The sequence below is a fragment of the Danio aesculapii genome, chromosome 6 (genome assembly GCF_903798145.1).
Source record: "Danio aesculapii chromosome 6, fDanAes4.1, whole genome shotgun sequence".
Taxonomy (NCBI): Eukaryota; Metazoa; Chordata; class Actinopteri; order Cypriniformes; family Danionidae; genus Danio; species Danio aesculapii.
In genome coordinates, this window is record NC_079440.1 from 10,662,869 (window position 1) to 10,686,967 (window position 24,099).

General features: G+C 33.2%; 1 protein-coding gene across 2 annotated transcripts; it reads right to left on the reverse strand.

Moving 5' to 3' along the window:
• Nucleotides 1-1,816: 1,816 nt before the first annotated feature.
• On the reverse strand, nucleotides 1,817-23,703 carry wiza (WIZ zinc finger a). Of its 2 annotated transcripts, none has more exons than XM_056459499.1 (10): nucleotides 23,637-23,703; nucleotides 22,447-22,561; nucleotides 20,525-21,088; nucleotides 19,623-20,369; nucleotides 17,614-18,090; nucleotides 13,880-14,194; nucleotides 10,268-10,482; nucleotides 4,382-4,637; nucleotides 4,111-4,276; nucleotides 1,817-3,374 (listed from the first exon to the last, which is right to left on the reverse strand). In XM_056459499.1, the coding sequence occupies exons 2-10, from the start codon at nucleotides 22,538-22,540 to the stop codon at nucleotides 3,206-3,208; spliced, it is 3,003 nt and encodes a 1,000-aa protein (XP_056315474.1). In that variant the 5' UTR covers nucleotides 22,541-22,561; nucleotides 23,637-23,703; the 3' UTR covers nucleotides 1,817-3,205. The 2 variants fall into 2 exon arrangements, with proteins under 2 accessions (XP_056315474.1, XP_056315473.1); XM_056459498.1 differs by having other exon boundaries at nucleotides 20,525-21,091.
• Between the last annotated feature and the right edge of the window lie 396 nt (nucleotides 23,704-24,099).

Consider the following 24,099-nt stretch of genomic DNA (forward strand, 5'->3'; position numbering starts at 1 on the left):
TTTAGTTCTGTTAAAAGCGCAGTATGTAATTTTCGCCACTAGAGGGTGAATGTTTGCAACAAACAAATGCATAGTTTAATGATGCCACGACTGAGTGTGGTATCAGGTGAGTCGTAGTCTTAATTATATTCAATGTGACGCCTGCAGATGTCATGCACATAAATGATCTAAAGTATTTGAAAAGTATCATGCAAGTATAAAAGCTGAGTAAGACTGAAAGCTGTCAAAGCTAAACGGGAGACGCACCATGAAAACAGATGAGCTTTAATTATGCCACAGTCCACCATTTCTGGTTCTTTTACTCTCGATCACGTGGAATCTGCAAGGGAATCTTCACTGTTTTATCATGTTAAATACCCTTTAAGGTTTTGTTATAATGCTGCTCTGACCAGTTTAATAAATGCACAACATATTAAAGAGGCTTTGGGATTTCCCTGTTTTCTAGAAAACCAAACCGCAAACTGTCATTAGCATGGAGACACAGAACACGGTCCTGTGAAAAAGCTAATTTCTTTGGATTTTAACATTCTTTTAAAGATTTGGAATAATGGAAGTACAAAGGTCAGCAAAATATATTTTTTATATTTTAAAAAAAAAAAAACGTATTGTGCGTTTAAGCAGCATTATTTTTTATTTAATGAATAAATGCATTTTTAATCTGATTGCTAATTTGTATTTGTTTAATCTACTTTTATTTTTTTTTTTTACATTTTAGACCGTTTATTTAAATATTATATTTTGTATGATTTTTTTTTTTTGCTTTTATAATAACTTTAATTATAATTACTTTACTGAATTTAAGTTACATTGCATCTAAATGCCAACTGATTCTCATTAGATTATAAATTGACTGTTAGGCTGGAGTTAGTGTAAGTTGACATGTACTTTCTTAGTTTCTTATAGTCAGTTAAATGTCTGTTTAGCAGCAGTATCAACAGATATTAAGCAGACAGTCTACTAATACTCAAATGAACCATCAAAATAAAGTGTTACCTTACTTTTGTACCAAACTGTCTTTCTTAATCTTATTTTATTTATCTTCTCATTTTTTAAAATTATTTATTGATATTTTATTTATTTTACTTTTTCTCCTGACATTTCCATGGAAGTGAAAGTGACCCATACTGAATTTGTGCTAACCCATTTATGCACACATGCTAACATTAAAAAAATTAGAAGATATTTTTTTTAACATATTTCCATACATTTACGTACATACTTCATATTGTATCAGAGACTATTTGTTTTTCTGTATTATAGTATTCTAAAAGAAACCGTTTGATGGGATGTTTGCCTCTCTTAATTGTAATTTAATAACATCTTAAACGTGTATACACACTTATATACATATATATACACACACACACTACCAGTCAAAAGTTTGGGGTCAGTGGGGTTTTTAAATGTTTTAAAATAAGCTTCTCCTGCTCACCAAAGCTGTAAAAAATAATACAGCAAATTTTAATAAAAAATACAGTACTAATTGTAAAAATTGTGAAACGCTATTGCACTATAAAGTGACTGTTCAAAAGTAGTTTATAATTTTAATCATTTATTCCAGTGAATTTAATGATGAATTTTCAGCTTCATTACTCCAGTCTTCAGAGTCACATGATCCTTCAGAAATTACTCAATATTAATTAATATTATTAATACTAATACTAATATTATTAATGGTAATAGTAATAAAAGCAATAATGACAGAAATAATAATTTTATTTGACACTACATACAATAGATAAGCAGTTATTTAAAATTTTATTAATAAATAATAAATAATTTAACAAATTTTTTACATTTAATTAATATACAGCCAGATCATGCTACAGGCATGAGTATTTTGTTTTAAGAATGCAGCGTCATATATTTTACTACAAATAAACAAGTTTTTTTTACAGCACGTATGAAGCACATAATAACTGAGTTTGTCCTAGCAGAACAGCCTGTTGTATAAGTGCTCAATTTCCCCTTCCTCTTCCACCTGAAAAGGCCCTTTATTCACATAAGAGCTCCATAAATGTGTCGGCCGGGTCTATATGTCCTGTAATGAACATCTGTCAGCACAGCTGCTTTACACAGACTCCTCACTGCAGGAAGCAGACAAAACTCCCCAAACAGGAGGGTTTCATTTACGCAGGAACATCATATTAACAGAGCTCAAAAGTGAAAAAACAGCTCGAGATGGGAAAACGAGAGCAGCTCTGGGAATATCACTCTTTTTTGTCTCAGATATAAGAGACGTACGCTGAATTGATTATTCTAAAGATTCAGTCAAACAGTCTATAAATGGCCCGCATTACAGTAAGAAGACTTACAGCATGACTTTATTAATCAAACGCAGGTATAAAAAGTAGTTTCAATAATGTCTACCCAATTATTTCGCAAGAACACGCCAGGGTTTTTTAACTGGATTTTACTTAAAACCTTAAAAGGGCAGCAAATTGGTAAAAACACATCGGAAATCACAAAAAACAACAGACGTGGAAATAAATTCCACATATAACATTCTGTAAAGGTCTGACGCTGGAAAATACAACACCATTTACTCCAACCAGACACCAAGTCACAGTGAACATGTAATAGCATCATGTAAACACACAAGAACATGTAATAGTATCAAACTGTATACTTATTTAACCGGTACAATTGAAGACTTGGGAAGGGGGAAAAACCTGCTATAGTAAAAACAAGACAGTAAACGTTCATCTAAGATCACTTGACGTCACCTGATTGCTCTGTAGTGCTGGTTTCTGTTTAAGCTGCAAAAATCCTGAAACTAGGTGCTGAACACATATAATAAATCTGTTTTTTGGCATTGAAAATGACACTGTAGGATTGTGTATAAAAATTTGAAGTACTAAAAGTAAAAATAATGACAGTTTTTGTTCGAGAAACGCTCTTTAAAACTAGACACATTAAGTACTATCGCAACTTTAAAGTACAGTATAAAACAACAGGCTTGTAATCTTGTTAATCAATTAACCAAAAAAACGTAGTGGCGTTATGAAAATATGATAAAAACCTACCGGCCTTCGCAACGCTTGATAGGTAGGAAAAGCTGTGGTCCACATTTTTCAGTAGTGTCCTATAAAACTGATCACCTTTGAATAAAAGGAAACATCATTGACAAATAAGGTCCGGATGATGAAGCTGTAGTTAAGTCAGTGTAGTGTCATTGCATAAGATTACAGTAGAGAAAGAGCCTCTAGACTGCCTGAGGGCCGATGAGCAGTGGTGTTTCTGGTTGGCTGAGAGGAGGCTGAGCTGATGAGCCGGCGCTGGAGTCCTGCTTCAGCTTCAGGATGTGCTGCTGGAGGTGCATCACCCAATCCTCCTGGATGGAGAGCGGCCCGTGAAAAACCTCCTCGCAGAACCTGCCAAATCATTCACAGATTACTCTAGACTTTATTGAAGACTAATTGAAGATTACCAAAACAAACTTCGGTAACACTTTAGAACAGGGGTGTCAAGCTCAATTCGGGCCGCAGCCCTGCAGAGTTTAGTTCCAGCTCTGCTTTAACAGACCTATCTGTAGGTACCAAACAAGCCTAAAGCACTCAATTAGTTTAATCAGGTGAGTTTAATTAGGGTTAAAACTAAACTATGCAGAGCTATGGCCCTCCAGAAACTGAGTTTGACATCTGTGCTTTAGAATAATGATCAATTAATGTTAGTTGATGCATTTACTAACATTAACTAAGTATGACCAATTGTGTAAAGCAATTTTTTAATCATAGTTCAACATTAACCAATGCATTTTTGAAATCCAAAGTTGTGCTTGTTAACATTAGTTCATGTTAACTCACTTTGCATTAACTAATGTCATTTAACTTAACATTAACAAAAGTTAACAAACATGAATAAATACCATAACAAATGGATTACTAATAATTTGTTTATGTTAGTAAATACATAATGGACCGTTACTTTAGTGTTACCCAAACTACTACTATTTTTGTCATTGGATTAAGTTGAGCGGATTAATTGTTGACGTAAACAGTAACAATGTGCAATGTGAAAAACATTGTGAATTGAGATTTTTAAACCTGCTTAATCAGTTCTTCTCTAAATCCATGCATAAATACAGGCAAGCTCATAAAAGACACTTACCTGCACTTGAGGGAGTATATCTTGCCCACCAGTTTCACCAGGCTGGTTTCTGGTGGTCTGGGTACCAAAGAAGGAATGTTTCCAACCCGAGGAGGCTTTGAAGGTTCCGTTTCCCCAGATCTGCTCTCTGAGTGGGATGAATGCTTTGTAGGACGCCGTTCAAAGCCTAAGACAACAACAGAGACTTTCACTGCACATAATCTTTTTCTTTTAATCAATAACTCAATTAGTACATTAAGTTCATTTAAGCTTTAAATTTAGATCCCTTTACCTCGAGGTAAACGAACGTTCAGCTCACTGCGGGCTGTGGGAGTCTGGACAAGGCTGTCTGAGGATAGTTCATCTGATGGAGGCCGTTTTTTGTGTGGTGAATAGTGGGTCATCCCTGCTTTGCCATCTCTTGCTGCTTTGGAATGTTGGGATACCTGCGGCTGACCTGCAGAGTCTCTCGATGAAGCTTTGGGAGAACCGAGGCGAACAGACTCCGAGTCCGTGGAGGAGTATGGAGTAGAGGTTTTTCTGGGGACCTGCAACAGAGATGGTTTGAGAAAATAAATAAAGTACCAGGCTGCTGAAAACTTTTCTATGTGCAAACATGAAGGAGGGGCACCATACTGCAATCAATCATTCAATAAGGTATGAAGCCAGATCAGTCTCAAAAATAATACATTTACAAAATATAATTCATACATCCACAACACAATTCACATTCACAAAATCCAATTTGTAAGTTCAAAACACAATTCGTAAATACACAAACCTAATTCATAAATTCAACACAATTCATAATATACACAAATCTAATTAGTAAATTCAAAACAAAATTCATAAATACACAAACCTAATTCATAAATTCAAAACAATTCATAATATACACAAATCCAATCAGTAAATTCAAAACAAACTTCATAAATACACAAACCTAATTCATAAATTCAAAACATGATTTATAAATCCAATTCGTAAATACACAAACCCAATTCATACATTCAAAACAATTCATAATATATACAAATCCTATTCGTGAATTCAAAACATAACTCAAAAACACACAAATCCAATTTGCAAATTCAAAACATGATTCATAAATACACAATCCCAATTAGTAAAATCATACGACTTATAATATACACAAAATCAATTCATAAATTCAAAACACGATTCATAAATACACAAATCAAATTGTAATTTCAAAACACACAAATCCAATTTGTAAATTCAAAACACAATTCATAAATACAAACACAATTAGTAAACTAAACACAAATCATAATATACACAAATCCAGTGCGTAAATTCAAAACACTATTCAAAAATACATAAATTTAATTTATAAATTCAAAACACGATTCATAAATACACAAATCCAATTCGTAAATTCAAAACACGATTCATAAATACACAAACACAATTAGTAAACTCAACACAAATCATAATATACACAAATCCAGTATGTAAATTCAAAACATGATTTGAAAATACACAAATCCAATTCGTAAATTCAAAACACACATCTAAAATAAAAATTCAAAACACACAAATTCAATTCGCAAATTCAAAACACGATTCAAAAATACACAAATTCAATTTATAAATTCAAGACACGATTCATAAATACACAAATCTAATTCGTAACTCAAAACAATTCAGAAATACACAAATACAATTAGTAAATTTAAAACAATTACTAAATACACAAATGCAATTCGTAAATTCAAAACACACAAATCCAATAAAAAATTCAAAACAATTCATAATACACAAATTCAACTCTTAATTCAAAACACAATTGATATACGCAAATTCATTTCATAAATTCAAAAATACAAAAACCCAATTCGTACATTCAAAACAAAATTCAAATACACAAACCCAATTCTTAAATTCAAAACAATTCAAAATATACACAAATCCAATTCGTAAATTCAAAACAATTCATAAAACACACAAAATCTAATTCATTAACTCAAAACATGATTTATAAACACACAAATCCAATTCGTAAATTCAACAATTCATAAATACACAAATCCAATTCAGAAATTCAACAATTCATAAATACACAAATCCAATTCAGAAATTCAAAACAATTCACAAATACACAAATCCAATTCAGAAATTCAAAACCATTCATAAATACACAACTCCAATTAAGAAATTCAAAACAATTCATAAATACACAAATCCAATTCAAAACTACAAAAACCCAATTCGTACATTGAAAACAATTTAAAATATACACAAATCCAATTCGTAAATTCAAAACAAAATTCATAAATACACAAACCCAATTTGTAAATTCAAAATGATTCATAATATACACAAATCCAATTCAGAAATTCAAAACACGATTCATAAATACACAAATGCAATTCACGAATTCAAAACACACAAATCCAATTAAAAATTTTAAACAATTCATATATACACAAATCCAATTCATAAATTTAAAACACGATTCATAAATACGCAAATTCAATTCATAAATTCAAAACAACTCAAAAATACAAAAACCCAATTCGTAAATTCAAAACAATTCAAAATATACACAAATTCAATTCGTAAATTCAAAACACGATTCATAAATACACAAATCCAATTCATAAATTCAAAACACGATTCATAAATACACAAATCCAATTCATAAATTCAAAACACGATTCATAAATACACAAATCCAATTCATAAATTCAAAACATGATTCAAAAATACAAAAACCCAATTCGTACATTCAAAACGATTCATAAATCCAATTGGTAAATTCAAAACAAAATTCAAATACACAAACCCAATTCGTAAATTCAAAACATGAGTCATATATACACAAATCTAATTCAGAAATTTAACACGATTCATAAATATACAAAAATTCAATTCATAAAATTCAAAACACGATACAAAAACCCAATTCGTACATTCAAAACAATTCATAAATACAAAAATCCAATTCGTACATTTAAAACAAAATTCAAATACACAAATCTAACTAATAAATTCAAAACATGATTCATAAACACAAATCCAATTCATAAATTCAAAACATGATTCATATATATATATATATATATATATATATATATATATATATATATATATATATATATATATATATATATATATATATATATATATATACACACACAAATCCAATTCATAAATTCAAAACATGATTTATAAATAAATACACAAACCCAATTCATACATTCAAAACAATTCATAATATACACAAATCCTATTCGTGAATTGAAAAACACGATTCAAAAACACACAAATCCAATTTGTAAATTCAAAACATGATTCATAATATACACAAATCCAATTAGTAAATTCAAAACACAATTCATAAATACACAAATCCAATTCATAAAATTCAAACATGATTCAAAAATACAAAAACCCAATTCGTACATTGAAAACAATTCAAAATATACACAAATCCAATTCGTAAATTCAAAACAAAATTTATAAATACACAAACCCAATTCGTAAATTCAAAATGATTCATAATATACACAAATTCAATTCAGAAATTCAAAACACGATTCATAAATACACAAATCCAATTCATAAATTCAAAACACGATTCATAAATACACAAATCCAATTCATAAATTCAAAACATGATTCAAAAATACAAAAACCCAATTTGTACATTCAAAACGATTCATAAATCCAATTGGTAAATTCAAAACAAAATTCAAATACACAAACCCAATTCGTAAATTCAAAACATGAGTCATATATACACAAATCTAATTCAGAAATTTAACATGATTCATAAATATACAAAAATTCAATTCATAAAATTCAAAACACGATTCAAAAATACAAAAACCCAATTCGTACATTCAAAACAATTCATAAATACAAAAATCCAATTCGTACATTTAAAACAAAATTCAAATACACAAATCTAACTAATAAATTCAAAACATGATTCATAAACACAAATCCAATTCATAAATTCAAAACATGATTCATATATATATATATATATATATATATATATATATATATATATACATATATATACACACAAATCCAATTCATAAATTCAAAACATGATTTATAAATAAATACACAAACCCAATTCATACATTCAAAACAATTCATAATATACACAAATCCTATTCGTGAATTGAAAAACACGATTCAAAAACACACAAATCCAATTTGTAAATTCAAACATGATTCATAATATACACAAATCCAATTAGTAAATTCAAACACAATTCATAAATACACAAATCCAATTCATAAAATTCAAACATGATTCAAAAATACAAAAACCCAATTCGTACATTCAAAACAATTCAAAATATACACAAATCCAATTCGTAAATTCAAAACAAAATTTATAAATACACAAACCCAATTCGTAAATTCAAAATGATTCATAATATACACAAATTCAATTCAGAAATTCAAAACACGATTCATAAATACACAAATCCAATTCATAAATTCAAAACACGATTCATAAATACACAAATCCAATTCATAAATTCAAAACATGATTCAAAAATACAAAAACCCAATTTGTACATTCAAAACGATTCATAAATCCAATTGGTAAATTCAAAACAAAATTCAAATACACAAACCCAATTCGTAAATTCAAAACATGAGTCATATATACACAAATCTAATTCAGAAATTTAACATGATTCATAAATATACAAAAATTCAATTCATAAAATTCAAAACACGATTCAAAATACAAAAACCCAATTCGTACATTCAAAACAATTCATAAATACAAAAATCCAATTCGTACATTTAAAACAAAATTCAAATACACAAATCTAACTAATAAATTCAAAACATGATTCATAAACACAAATCCAATTCATAAATTCAAAACATGATTCATATATATATATATATATATATATATATATATATATATACATATATATACACACAAATCCAATTCATAAATTCAAAACATGATTTATAAATAAATACACAAACCCAATTCATACATTCAAAACAATTCATAATATACACAAATCCTATTCGTGAATTGAAAAACACGATTCAAAAACACACAAATCCAATTTGTAAATTCAAAACATGATTCATAATATACACAAATCCAATTAGTAAATTCAAAACACAATTCATAAATACACAAATCCAATTCATAAAATTCAAACATGATTCAAAAATACAAAAACCCAATTCGTACATTGAAAACAATTCAAAATATACACAAATCCAATTCGTAAATTCAAAACAAAATTCATAAATACACAAACCCAATTCGTAAATTCAAAATGATTCATAATATACACAAATTCAATTCAGAAATTCAAAACACGATTCATAAATACACAAATGCAATTCGTAAATTCAAAACACACAAATCCAATAAAATTCAAAACAATTCATAATACACAAATTCAATTCGTAAATTCAAGACAAAATTCATATTTAAATTCATTTCACCGACTCATTTACAGAAACTTCTGAAATAAATGAGTTATATATCTGAACTTTAATAGTAAATCTATATAAAATGCTGCGCTTCCCACCTCCTTTATTCAGCCACAATGACTTTTGGGACTTCGAGTGAGTTTCGCGCTCAAGTCTGCATCGAGGCATCCTCAATATCAAGAACACATCTGGGTTCTTTCACACATCCTCCGTTGTTACGGTCTTGAGTTTTGGAGCCGAATTTGGCAGTTGATGACGTTACACAAGAACACAAGGATGCAAAATCACTGAGGAACGCATATTGAGATCAGCCCTGCTCTCTAAACAACTCCTTTCCAAGAGTCTGCTCTGCTCGGTCAGATGTCTCAGTCTTCTATACCCATTAACAGTGCATGTCAGAAATCAAATCAATATCAGTGCCTGAGGCTTTCTCAGCACTTGTAAACATGGCGATTCAAAAAATAACTACGATTTCAATTTACCATATCAATTTTGAGTTTAAGCACAAGTAAAGTGGATTTTCTTTTGCAGTGAAGGATCATAACCTGCCACTATACAAGTGTGCAGGAAATAAGACTAGTTTCCTGAGGACTCATTTTGGCATCAATAATGGAAAACAATATCTAACATTATATACACTTTGATCTTCTATATTTGCTTATAGCTATATTAGTCTCCCATAAAGAAAATAAGTCATAAATTAATTGATAGGACTTACCTTCTTAACAAACGGCAGTTGTCCCCTCATGTAACTCTTGTGCAGCTCTGCTACTTTCCGCGGCTCACTCTTCATCCAGGCCATCAGGGTCTCAATAGGAGAACCGTGGACCTTCCAGTCCACTCCCTGCTGCCGTAGATGGGCTCTTGCGTGGCTGGCCAGTGCCTTTCGGTTCTCAAAATCAAAACCACACAGTTCACAGGTAGCATCACAGCCTACAGCAGAAAGAAAAGACAGTGAAGAACACAAGTCATTAAGAATGAGAGTTCCACAGTATTGTTTGCTATGAATGTCAATGACTGCTGCTTTCCAACATTTTTCAGCATAACCCGTTTTGTGTTTAACAGAAGAAAGAAACTTGAAGGATTAAAGTTTTGGGGTTAACTATGCCTTTAAGAGACATTTAACAGGTCACAAATTTAGAAAATGGTTTTAGATGAGTAGATATTGCAAGAAAGTAACTATTGGTAAATACTAAAAAATAAAATATGCTTTATTTATTTGTTTATTTAACAGAGACAATATATTTGACATTGTTACACAAAGACAACTGATGCCGCGTACATAGGACATATAGCATAAGTTTGGTTCATTTATAAAGTAATTTCGAGAGGATCACGTGCTTATAATTGATCACAGCTGGTCCCGCATCAGCTTCACATATTGAGCCAATCAGATGAATACTAACTCACTATAAATAACCAGAGTTTTCCACTTCAGTCATCTTTGTCTTGAAGAATCCCCCCTTCCTCCCCTACCCCCTCCCCTTCTCCTGATAGGACAGCACGGCGGCCCAGTGGTAAGCAAGAACGCCATTGGTTCGAGCCCTTACTGGATCAGTCGACGTTTCTGTGCGGAGTTTGCATGTTCTCCTCGTGCTTGCGTTGGTTTTCCCCGGGTTTTCCAGTTTCCTCCCACCGTCCAAAGACATACATTATAAGTAAATTGATCCAAAGTGGCATCATAAGACAAACTCTTAGCAATACCTCTCAGCTATTTCTAACACGTTCACAAGCTGGGGAGTTTTCGAGATCTACCTGAGCTCAAACTCTCTCTCACTCTTCAAACGAGAGGGAGCCCCAGGCTCGAGGATATTCTGAGTTTAGAGCTCTCTCCTGGGGCAGCATGTCAAACACTCTTTATAACCAATCATCAGTAAAGTGTGAACTCTTGAAAGCTAATTTGCAGCCCTTGTCCCCGTTTAGGCTTTACATAATAAAAATAAATAAAAATCATGATAATCCAAGAGTCAGTCAATCTGCATTCTTAAGGAAAATGTAGACCTGACTAATCTGAATGAATCATACTTAATGATGACGTTAGGACTGCACGATTCTGGCAAAAATGTGAAGCATGATTTTTTTTTTGCTTAAATTCGAGATCATGATATTCTCATGATTCTGTAAATGTAAAATAAAGGTTAATATGTTTAGCCTACTATTTTTGTTAATTCTCAAACATATGGTAAAACAACAATAATATTAGGCCTATGTGTAGGTCTACTGTTGCTTAAAATGCTAAATTTTGTACAGTCGTTATGGTGGACTTGAACAGACTTTCAATATGTCCTGTTTGTTAATTCACAGTAAAATGATGACATCAGAATATAACTACTAATAATTCTAAAGTTGATTTATTATGTTTAAGACATGTGCTTGTCATCTGTCATTAACAACATTATTAGACCATTTGTTTTCACTGGTAAAATTTGAATTTTGTCATTATCAGATTCCTTCTTGCACTATATTCAACATTATATACAGGCTAGGGTTGTTATCCTGACACAGTAAACATTTATTTTCATGCACAACACTGTGTTCACTATGAAAGAAAAAAAACATATCAAATGCTTGTCGTAATCATAACTGTACAATGCGATATGATCATTTAAATGATGTGCGCACAGCACAGGTTTCACTTTCACTTCTGGGTGTGGCTCATGGCTGCTGTCACAATGAGAAAAAACACATATATGCAGATCAAACCTCCTGCACGGCCCTCAAACGATCACTCTGTGCAAGAAACCGAACGTTATTTACAACTTCATCACCTGTTATTCACAGCCTATGCAGGTTCTGTTCACTAAAGTAGGCACCATTGGACATACACGCGTGCAGTTTTTGATAGTAAACAAACAGCTGGCGGTCAGCTCTCGTGTGATTTTGCGGCTGCGAAAACATCATTACATGAAGACAGAAATGACATTTTTGGGTGAATTATACTTTATAAATACAGTATGTGCCACTTTTAACACCATTTGAAGGTGTCAATGTTGCTGTGAAAACTTGCTGACTGCCTTACTTCTCTCCTGACCTTGAAAATAAAATTGGCTGAATTGTAGAAAAGCTGAATTAAGATCTTGTGTAGGGTCGAATTGAGATCGTGATCTTTTTTCGATTAATCGTGCAGCCCCAGTTCACATTGCTGCAAAGATGTCAGCTATTGTTTCAGCTTTACCGAAAAAAATTGGGAGATCTGATTGTAAATTTAAATCAAGAGGCATGGGATCCCATAGATGTCACTGAAAACGAAGACTGAACTACAGTGGTTCTGCATCTGCAAATACTACAATTCCCACTTACTGCCCCTCTAGTCTAAATGTATGCATCAGCTCTCAGACTACCTCAGGGGCAAGACCATACACTTAAACGTGTTAAAAAACAAAACATAACTTAAGTTATTTATTATTAAGAATTTGACAATGACGGCGTTTTATTGGTTTCTGATTCATTACGTTTAAAGTTTGTTATCTTAAAGTACAGCAAACAAAACTTTCAAACAAAGCCAAAGCAGATCAATGCTATTTCCAGAGCAACACCGCAGCGTTTCTTTTCTGAATAAATCAGTTTTTCTAATCGAGCGAGCCAGTTTTTCAGTAATCAATAGACAGTCACTTGCTTAGTTTCTAAATAAATAGTTTTGAACAAATCATTAGGACGAACAATTCAACTGATCACTCTTTAATAACAGACTTGGTGCTTCCTAATGGAGTTTTTTGTGTCTCATTTATCCATGACAGACCCAGTATTTGATTAATATAAAAGTGGTCTGAGTATACACTTAGCATGCCAGCTTTTTAATTAAATATTAGTATGCCGTTTCAAACATTCCCTGTTTATTAGGCTTAATGTTGCATAAAGGCTTAACAGTAGTCCTTGTTGACCTTTGGAAGATTTTATTGGTAGTTACTTAAAAATAATCATTCATTCATTTTCCTTCGCCTTAGTCTCTATTTCAGAGGTCGCCACAGCGGAATAAATCGCCAACTACTCCAACATATGTTTTACGCAGCTTCCAGCCGCAACCCAGTCCTGGAAAACACCCATACACACTCATTCACACACACACTCATACACTGCGGTCAATTTAGTTTATTCAAGTCACCTATAGTGCATGTCTTTGGACTGTGGGGGAAACCGGAGCACCCAGAGGAAACCCACGCAAACACAGAGAGAACATGCAAAGTCCACACAGAAGTGCCATCTGGCCCAGCTGGGACTCTAACCAGGGACCTTCTTGCTGTGAGGCAACAGCGCTAACCACTAAGCCACCGTGCTGCCTTATAAAAAAATTATGCAAGTAAAAAAAATTATAATGAAAACTTCAATGTACCTGTGCCGTCTTCAGCAGGTTTCTCTTTTTCTACTGGTGATAGAATTAATTTTGGAGGTGAGGTTGCCTGTTTCTTGAATTGCACTGACGCCGCTAAAGCAGATTCTGGTTTGATTTGGGATGCCCGTACAGTGCCCTCTCTCCTCATGAGCTCATACAGCGCCTCTATGGGTGGGAACTTCACGGACCACTTTGCTCCCAGCTGTCGTAAGTGTGAACGTGCGTGACAGGACAGAGCTTTGCGAGTATCAAACATCTCACCACAGTAGTCACAACATACAAATTGTTTGGGCTCCTGGTTCTCAGGTTTAGGTGCTGTGGAAAGCAAACACAAGTCAACATTATCATTAAGAGTTTGGCACATAATGAGCAATGCTGCTTTCTTGGAACTCATGCTAAAAAGTTGCATATCATACATTGTAGGGCTGCAAGATTGTGGTGTAAAGGATCACAAATCTCACGGTTCGGATCACATTATGGTTTTTTAGTCATGGATCGGACCATTTCGGATCAGCCAAAAAGGGGAGGAGACAAATATGATTTGCCTTCCATTTATTACAAAAACAGTACTGAAAGACACTTTTGGTTTTATTATCCAAAACCTAGAACCTGTAATTTTCTTAAAAATAAAATGAAGAAATAATCAACGGAATAAAAATTAATTGTAAATTATTCAGTACTGTGAAAAATTCACTTTTACTATTACTGATGACGCTAAATGTGTAAAGTGTATATTTAGTATAAAATGTATTTTTATTTTATCTTTTTATTATTTTTCAGGGGTTTTTCACCTTTTATTTTGGATAGGATAGTGAAGACTATAGACAGGAAAGTACTGGGAGCAGAAAGAGGGGAAGGGTCGGCAAAGGACCTCGAGCTGGGAATTGAACTCGGTTCGCCGTGAGCACCATGGTGCTATATACGCACTTAACCACTAGGCTATTGGCGCAGACATATAAAATGTATATTTAAATGTATATTTAGTCTCAGTTTCAATAAATGATTCAGTTATTCACACATAAAAACTTCATGTTTCCGTGCTAGAGGTATCATTTTTAGTTAGAATTAATCAGCTGCATATTTTATGATGGCTGATTGTCAACTCATTTTTTAACGTCGTTAAATGCATATGACGATGATTTTAATCTTTACCATAAACATCAGTGGTTTTATCTAAACTATAAACTGTTATCCCAGTACTTCTGTGTTATTTTACTGTTTGTAACTTCATAACTAACTCAAAGGACTAAAGACTGAATCTCTTAGGATTAATAAACATATGCAAACCACCATCATTTATAATTTATGTTGTGCGATTGTTGAGATCCCGATCTTTCAATGATTAATCGTGCAGCTTACACTGGATGCATTAATGCAGGCTTAACAAGTTGTGACAGAAAACACCTAAAAAAAAAAAACCAAACACATCCTGTATAACCTACCACAACTTCTTCCATCATCATTATATTTTACAGGAAGCCTAAATCCTTTTATACATGTGATTTGAATGATGTGAGAGGTGATCTGTCTGTGATCGTTAAAAAGTTTATAAAAATGTATTAATCCGGGGTCACGTGTGTTCCGTGATCCATTACACCCCTACAGCACAATATTGCCAAAATCTGACGATATTTAGTTTTCTTACGATATACGTTACATTATGAATACAATTTTAACAGATGACTTGAATAGCTCTGCTTGGAAAGAAATCATTAATATAGATTGGCATGATTTTGTAGGGACCTAGCATAACATACAAGAAACAAATTGTAAGCATTATTAAATATAATAGGTCAAAGTTCAAAAGTGAAATAAACAGTGCTTAATGGTTTTTAGGAGAGTCAAACGGTATTCAGGTATAGATATTGAATAATTAAACGTAAAGTAAAATTGAAAAACACTGTATAGTCGTCACTGTACAAAGATATTATTATTAGTTACAAATGTAATTTTTTTGTGCCCGAATGCCTTGACTATTGTGGAAACACACACTGCGATATCAATGGCAAAACTATATATTGTTTAGCCTTAATAGAAAAAAAAATGCAATATGTAAAAATTTATGTGAATTATTCACTTTTTTATTGGCACATTTGCAATAAGCAACCTAAATAATATGGAGCTAATAATACGCCAAAACAATCTGAATTTGAATTGTGTTCATTTGAATTATTGACAATTATAATTTAATAAATCTGAATTTTATTTGCCGCTAAAATTTGTATTTCTTAATTTGAATTTGATAACCTGAATATTGGACATCTAAAATTTAAGACAACTGAATTTTAAGGCTGAATTTTTTTATAAACGCATTTTCTAACTTTTTTGTGTTCTGAATTCATAGACTGCAGATATCCAGTTTGTACAGTTTCAAGTTTTCAAGATGAAGAAATTCGGAACATCAAATTAAATACCCTAAAATTCAAAACCAGAAATTTAGATTGTGAAATTCAGATTCAGCAGAAAGTAGGTCAGGGTGAGAAACAGAGAAGAGTAGACGATCACCGAAGAGTCAAACTGAGCATTTAGGCAATCACAGAGCTGCATGAGTTTACTGGTATATGTAAGGCTCACTAGGACACAATTCTTCTGCAAACTGACTACTGGGGGTCAGCTATTTTCAGTAATGCGTGTAATAAATATACATGCTTCAGTGAACTGAATTCCTATCAAACTTATTTATGTTTTCAGTGTACACGAGGACTATCTGAGATTTGAGGCTGGTTTAATAGCTTTCAACTTCAAGCCAATGATCATGAAGCAACAACATCCACGCATTTGTTCCCCCACTATTAAAATAACAATTGAGTTTAATTTTACATCAGGCTATATGTAAATAAGAAAAAAAAATAACATATTTTTACCTATTTACAGACCCGCCACCCCTGTAATTAGCACCCTGTAATTCATCCATAACCATGCATCGAGGAGAGTGATCCTTTGTTTGACTTTTCGGTAATCGTCTACTCTTCCCTGTTGATCACCCCTGACCTACTTTCTGCTGAATCTGAATTTCAGGATCTGAATTTCTGCTTTTGAATTTTAGGATATTTAATTTGATGTTCTGAATTTCTTCATCTTGAAAATTTTAAACCGTATTTTTACAAACCCAATATCTGCAGTCTATGATCTGAAAATCTGAAGTTTGAAAATGCGTCTATAAAACGTTCTGCCTTCAAAAATTCAGTTGTCTTAAATTTCAGATGTTCAATATTCAATTTATGAAATTCACATTTAGAAATTCAAGTATTTAATCAAGAAATTCAAGTTCAAAACAATTTAACAACAATAAAAATTCTGATTTATTAAATTACAATTGTCAATAATTAACACAATTCAAATTCAGATTGTTTTGGCATATTATTAGCTCCATAAAATAACAGAAGTTAACAGGAACTTAACACACAACAGACCTTCCCTGACTTTCTAATTTTTCTATGAAAGACGAATCCCATTTGGGTAAATTTCTGAGTGCCTCTATAGTCTATATACAATTATAAATATTTTATTAAATAGTTGTTGTTTTTTTGAGAAGCAAGTTTCTTGTACGTTACATATGCACAAGTGCAAAAGTATTAACTTGCTTGTTGCAGTTCCCTAAACATCCACTAGTGTTGCTACATATAGCACCTTTCAAAAAAGATCAAATTAACCAGAAGACTAACCATCACACAAAAATATGTGAGATTGTGTTCAAAAGGAAGCAAAAACCCAAGCAACACATTCATACTCACCAGTCACAGATGACTTGACTGCATTCGAATCAGACACAGGTGTTAAAGGGGTGATGGGTGCACTTTGTGATTTTGGAGACTCAATGATCGATACATCAACCTCCACAGGCTCGTCTTTTGTTTTTGGGATCACAGTCCTGAAACCTTTTTTGGCCTTTGGAACTTTGTGTGGAACTGGACGAGGGGAGGATGAAGGGGGTTCAGGAGTTAAGAGAAGCGGGGGTCCAGAGGGAGGTGCAGATGGAGATGTGGACTGTGTGAGTGGACTCAGTGAGGGCGGCTCCAGGGTAGAGAGAGATCCCGTAGTAGCAGTCTGTCGGGCCATCACCTCTCGCAGGGTGGCCATGGGAGACCCTTTGACAGACCACTCTGTGATGCCGAGCTGCCGCAGGTGATAGCGAGCATGACTGGCTAAGCTCTGACTCTTCTTAAACTTCTCATGACAAAATTCACATTTGACAGATTTAGATGATTCACCTTTTGAGGAAGAAAGAGAAAATATGTTAGGACCAGAGATAAAGTCTTAACTGTGTTCTCAACCACATTCCAAGAGGACCACCAGCTCTGCACATTTTCCATGTCTTCTTAATTATACACACCAGATTCATATCCTCAGCTCATTAACAGAGCCTGAAAGACTTGAAAAGTGTGTGGCAGACAAAAGAGACATGCAAAAAGTGCAGTGCTGGTGGTCCTCCAGGAAAGTGGTAGAGAACCACAGCTTAAATACAATACAATAGATTTTTGATTTTCACCCTTAAGTGAATACACACCGAGATCTGTTTGGTACTAATATTTCTCCAATCATATTTCTTTATGTTCAGCAGAACAAAGAAATTTACATAAGACTGGAACAACCAGAGCATGAGTAAACAAAGACAGAATTTTTATTTTTGGGTGAACTATGCCTTTGAGTAAATTTAACAGTATCTATCAAAAATCATGAAAAAAAAAAAAAAAAACTCATGTGGTGCTCATTTAAAAAAAAATATATATTATTATCACAACTTTCTAAACTTTTGTTGTGCTTAACATTTTTGTAAAAACATTTTATAGGAACACCATCTAGCTGTTTAAAAAAAAAAAAAAATAATAATAATAAATATATATATATATATATATATATATATATATATATATATATATATATATATATATATATATATATATATATATATATATATATATAAAATTATTTACACCCAATTTCTGCTTAACGGTGAGAAGATTTTAACACATTTCTAAACATAATGGTTTTAATAACTCACTGTTATCAACTGATTTATTTTATCTTTACCATGATGACAGTAAATAATATTTGACTAGATATTTTTCAAGACACTTCTATACAGCTTAAAGGACATTTAAAGGCTTAACTAGGTTAATTATGTTAACTAGGGGGGTAAGGGTAATTAGGCAAGTTATTGTATAACGATGGTTTGTTCTGTAGACTTTCCAAAAAAGTTTAATAAAATAGCTTAGTAAAAAGGGGCTAGTAATTTTGACCTTAAAATGGGTTTTAAAAAAATTTAAAACTGCTTTTATTCTAGCCAAAATAAAGCAAAGAAGACTTTCTCCAGAAGAAAAAATATTATCAGACATACTGTGAAAATTTCCTTGCTCTGTTAAACATCATTTGGGAAATAATAAAAAAAATAAATAAATTCAAAGGGGGGCTTATAATTCAATAATTCTGACTAATATATATATATATATATATATATATATATATATATATATATATATATATATATATATATATATATATATATATATATATATATATATATATATATAGTTAAATATAAAATGTACATTTTGCTTTTTAAAAAAACTATTTCAAAGTTTCCAGTTTTTGTCATTTGGGTTTTAAATAATTTCCAGTACAGCGAAAAGACTAAGATTAAAACATACTTAGCCAGTGCACTCATTTCAAACATTTTTCCAACATTAAAAAAACTTAGTTTTACAAAAATATTATTATGTTACATTAATAATTATTTTCTCACCATGACAGCGGGATTTCAATTCTGCTTGATCGCCAAGGGGCAAACTTGCTGAAGCATCTGAAGAAATCTTGTGTTTCTTCACTGAGGGAGTTGATTTCAGTTCTGTTTTCTCAATGAGAGGCAATGCTTCTGAAACATCTGCAGAAACCTTCTGCTTTTTGGCTGGTGGAGATGATTTCGATTCTGCTTTACCGCTGAAGGGCAATATGCCCAAAACATCTGGAGAGAGTTTTTTCTTCTTCCTTGAAGGTGATTTTAGTTCTGTTTGGCCACTGGGAGGCATGTTTCCTGAAAAATCCAGTGAAATCTTCTTCTTTTTGGCTGAGACAGTGGATTTAAATTGTGCTTTTTTGCTGAGTGGTGAGTTCCCTGAAACATGCAAAGAAACGTTCTGCTTTTTGACTGGGGGAGGTATTAGACGAATAGATGTCAGTCTTTTAAACACCAAAGAGGAAGGTGATGGATTTTTGCTGGTAGAAGATGATGTGGAAGGAGCAGAGGTGTGTGAAGTGCGATCCTCAATGCCTGAGATGTCCAGCAGACCGCCACTGGCCTTTTCCTGGAAATCCTCGCTCTGGATAATTTTATGGAGCATTTCTATGGGAGCACCTTTAGAGTCCAAATGCATGCCAAACTGCCGCAGGTGGGACCGTGCATGGCTGGATAGACCTTTACGAGTCTCGTACCACGCTCCACATAATTCACACACATGGACGTCTTCCCTCTGTGTGGGATTTGTCATAGTTGCTGGTGAAAAAGCACAAAATGCATTTCAGAATTTATTTGAATGTTACACGCAAAGATTTAATTAGCTTGCTTTATAGAGTGGTAAAATTAGCAAGTCCAAGATTTAATCCCACTTCCACACACATTCCAACATTTTTTTTATTGCAGTTACTTACTTAAATTAAGTGGAGCGTCTGTTTCCTGAGGAGCCCAGAGGGGTTTGGCGGAGGCCAGAGAGAGGGAGGTAGATGGACTGCTATCACCGATCCTGGATTCAAGAGCCTTTGGAAGAGACGAGGCCGCAGGATTGGACACTACAATCTTCTTTGAAGATGTTTTACAAGTCTTCCCTACAGTGAAAGTCGGACCAGTTGATCCTTTTACAGCAGAGGGGGCAGACGATGAGGAAAGAGCATATTTTTTCTTTACAAGGTTGGATATTTTAATCTTCAGTTTGGGCCCAGGTTTCTTTTTAAGGACATGGGACTGAAGTTTGTTTTTTTTGGCAGGCTTGGCTTGGACCTGGGACTTGTGTTTGAACTTTTTGACAGGCTTGGCCTGTTTTTTGAACTTAGGTAGAGTTCTACCTTTTTCCTTCATGAGCTTGGACAGGAAGTCTATAGGAGCTCCACTGCTGTCAGACACTGCCACTCCCAGCTGGCGGAGATGAAACCGCGCATGACTAGAGAGGCCGGGTCTGGTTTCAAAATTGGTCCCACAAAACTCACAACTGTGGATGCCTGCTGTAAGAATGTGAGAATGCAAAAAGTAAACACATCTGTACGTGAACGGGAATTTGTACATTTATTGTCTGTTTTATAGATTTTTCATGTATAAAAATAAATTACTAGTACCACTATTATGCCATTTGTTATGTAAAATGTTGCTCATATTTTTGAGTTCTCCTGCAAAAGGTTTATAAGCAACCAAGGGCAAATATACATTTAAAATTCAGCTTAGTTGTCAAAATTATTGGTTTGATTTCTCTTATTCTTTGTAAACCCCTCCATTCCTACTCTTTCTCATTACCGAATCTGCTTAGGAGGCTTCTTTACCTCGATGATTTTGAACAACATAGACAGTAAAGCTGGGTTCACACCAAATGCAAAGAGGAAAAAAAAAAAACATTGTGTCACTCGCTCTTTTCTACTCAAAAGGGAAATTGAGGTGAATACTTCACAGTCACGTCATTTATGCCACCCAGTGGCAATGTGCCTCTCTTCTCATATTTGCACCGACTTTGTAAAATCCAGCATAGCAATTTTACTGTACCATTTTAAGCCACTGTTTAATTATTAAACATTCGATTAACCTGAACCTCCAATACAAGCATTCCACTGGAAAGTTTTTAATTTGTGGTATAAGATAAATTTTGACAACATAAAGCAGATACAATGTTTGATGCTGGGTCAAAGTAAACACTATTTGTGGGCAGTCAATGAAGAGGGAAGGCTGGAATTTTGCAAATGTTTTATGAATTTATGTAGAATTTGTTTCAGCAGGTCAGAATATTTTTAGTATTCATTAACTCTGTAGAGCTTTTATATTCAATAATAGGAACAGCACACACTGCATGAAAAAACATTCGTAATAGGAGCAATTAAAGGATCAGTGAGCCCAAAAATACAAGTTAGTTCCTCACAGTTTTATAGTGATGGTAAATACAGGTGATATATTTTTGGTGAACTATGCTTCTAAAGAATGAAACAGTTAAACTGAGGGCACACTTACAAAACACTAAACACAGAATGTAGAATAAAATCAAAACTGCAAGGTTTTTCCTTTGCGTCTTTGAAAATGTTTTCATGTAGACAACAGCACTGTCAGAACGATATCGAAACATCTTTGGTATCCTCTAACTGAATAAAATCATGAAAGAAAAAGAATGAATGAAAAAGTAAAAAAGGCATCTGACTCTGTCATGCATGCTATTTTCTGTACAATATGTCAATTCTCAATATCTGCAGGCTGGCTCTAACTTTAGGCAATGGGGCAAAAATCAAGGAATTATACTGTTGTGTACTCTAGCATATTTAAGTACTGTATTATAGCATATCCACTCCGCCAACTACCTAAATTCAATAATTGATGTACTTACAGTCTGATTCATCTTTATGCATTTCTGACTCCAGGTGCTCTTTGGAAAAGGTAGCAGTGCTCGTCTTTGCTGTGTCTGCTGCTGTATTCTCCATGGCTGGAAACTTCTCCTGGTTCTTAAAGAAAGAGATAGACAGAGGTAGAGGTAGAGAGAGAGCGAGATAGATAGATAGATAGATAGATAGATAGAGAGAGAGAGAGAGAGAGAGAGAGAGAACTTAAACATGTAGACCAAGCTCTTCTAATAACCTAACTTTATACTAAAAGACAACAACTATTAACAGTCAGAAAGAGAAAAAACATGTTCAAGGGATACAGTACTTCCATCAAAAATGAAAGCTCTGTCTGTTGTTTACTTCCTTTTACTTGTAACGAAGATGTTTTAGTTTCTATCTTTTAAAGATAATATTCTGATTAACACTGGAACCATTGACTTCAATAGTATTTGTTTTCCTTGAGAGTTGATAGTTATTGGTTTCCAGCTTTCTTCAGAATATCATCTTTTAGGTTCAACAGGAAATAGACAATCTTAAAGCTGTGGAACCACTTGACGGTGAGTAAACTGTGAGTATGTTTTCATTTTTGGAGGTAAACTATCCCTTTAAGTTTACGTAACCAAAACGTACTAGTGACTACAGCTAATTCTACAATAGCATAACATTGTTCACATTCTATAAGGATATATGTATTACACATACCTCTAACAAAACACCATATAAAATCAAACAACCGAAGCAAAACTTACGTATTTACCTTCGTTATGCATTTACATCGATTATAGTATTTCGGCGGGATTTATGATTATACACTTTTCTTGACAATGTTTACATCTTAGTATGACACTGTAAAGGCACTTGCAGCCACTCATTCCTTCTGTCTCAGCTTTAATATTAAATAGCTGGATTTATACGCAGTCATTAATTTTTATCACAGCAAGACTCGTTAATGTTGATATATTATGAGAAACTAAAAGCAAACTTTCAATCTCCAAACATTTCATGCGTCAATTTCAGCCATTTAACACAATGGACGCGCGCATGCAGCTAGCATGAGCTAATTATTTATCACATAATGCAAGTAATAAAAAGCGTTACCAGCGTGTAAAGCCACAAAACATTAGGGTGGTTCAGCTACATATCGCCAACTCTATTAAAAACAGAATGCCGAAACGCATAATGCTAAAGAACATACCTTTAAGTTGCGAGGTTTCTGTTACAGGAGGAAAGCCAGCCACTCTAAACAACACAGCACAGTCGAGCTGCAAGGCAAAAGCAGTCGATACCAATTTCAGGAAATCCCACGTGAGGGCGAATGAATTACAGGGGCGTGGCTGCTGTCACAGCATTAATTTTATAGATTCATTCTTATTCATTCACATGAGAAAGTTTCTTCCTTTTTTCTTTACTGCTTACACAACTATAATGAATTTGCAAGACCAACGCGGACGCCATGTTGGCAGACTTTCATTTCATATCCTTGTTTTTAATTTGAAGACATGAACTTGTAATAGCAGCATGTAGAATGTTACAGGTAAGCTGCAGGTAAGTTATGTAGACCGAGCGAGGTGTAAAATATTGTGCCTTTTAGCCTGTAAATGCTGTAATATGATAGATATATAACAAAATAATATAGCCTAACAGACAGTTCCATATTT

What these genes read in the sequence shown, in the direction of transcription:
- wiza (XM_056459498.1), bottom strand. Translation starts at nt 22,540, where the DNA reads ATGGAGAATACAGCAGCAGACACAGCAAAGACGAGCACTGCTACCTTT. An exon ending in AGTCAAGTCATCTGTGACTG is followed by an intron (nt 14,195 to 17,613) that starts GTGAGTATGAAT and finishes TGCTTTCCACAG; the next exon opens with CACCTAAACCTGAGAACCAG. An exon ending in ATATACTCCCTCAAGTGCAG is followed by an intron (nt 3,375 to 4,110) that starts GTAAGTGTCTTT and finishes ATGATTTGGCAG; the next exon opens with GTTCTGCGAGGAGGTTTTTC.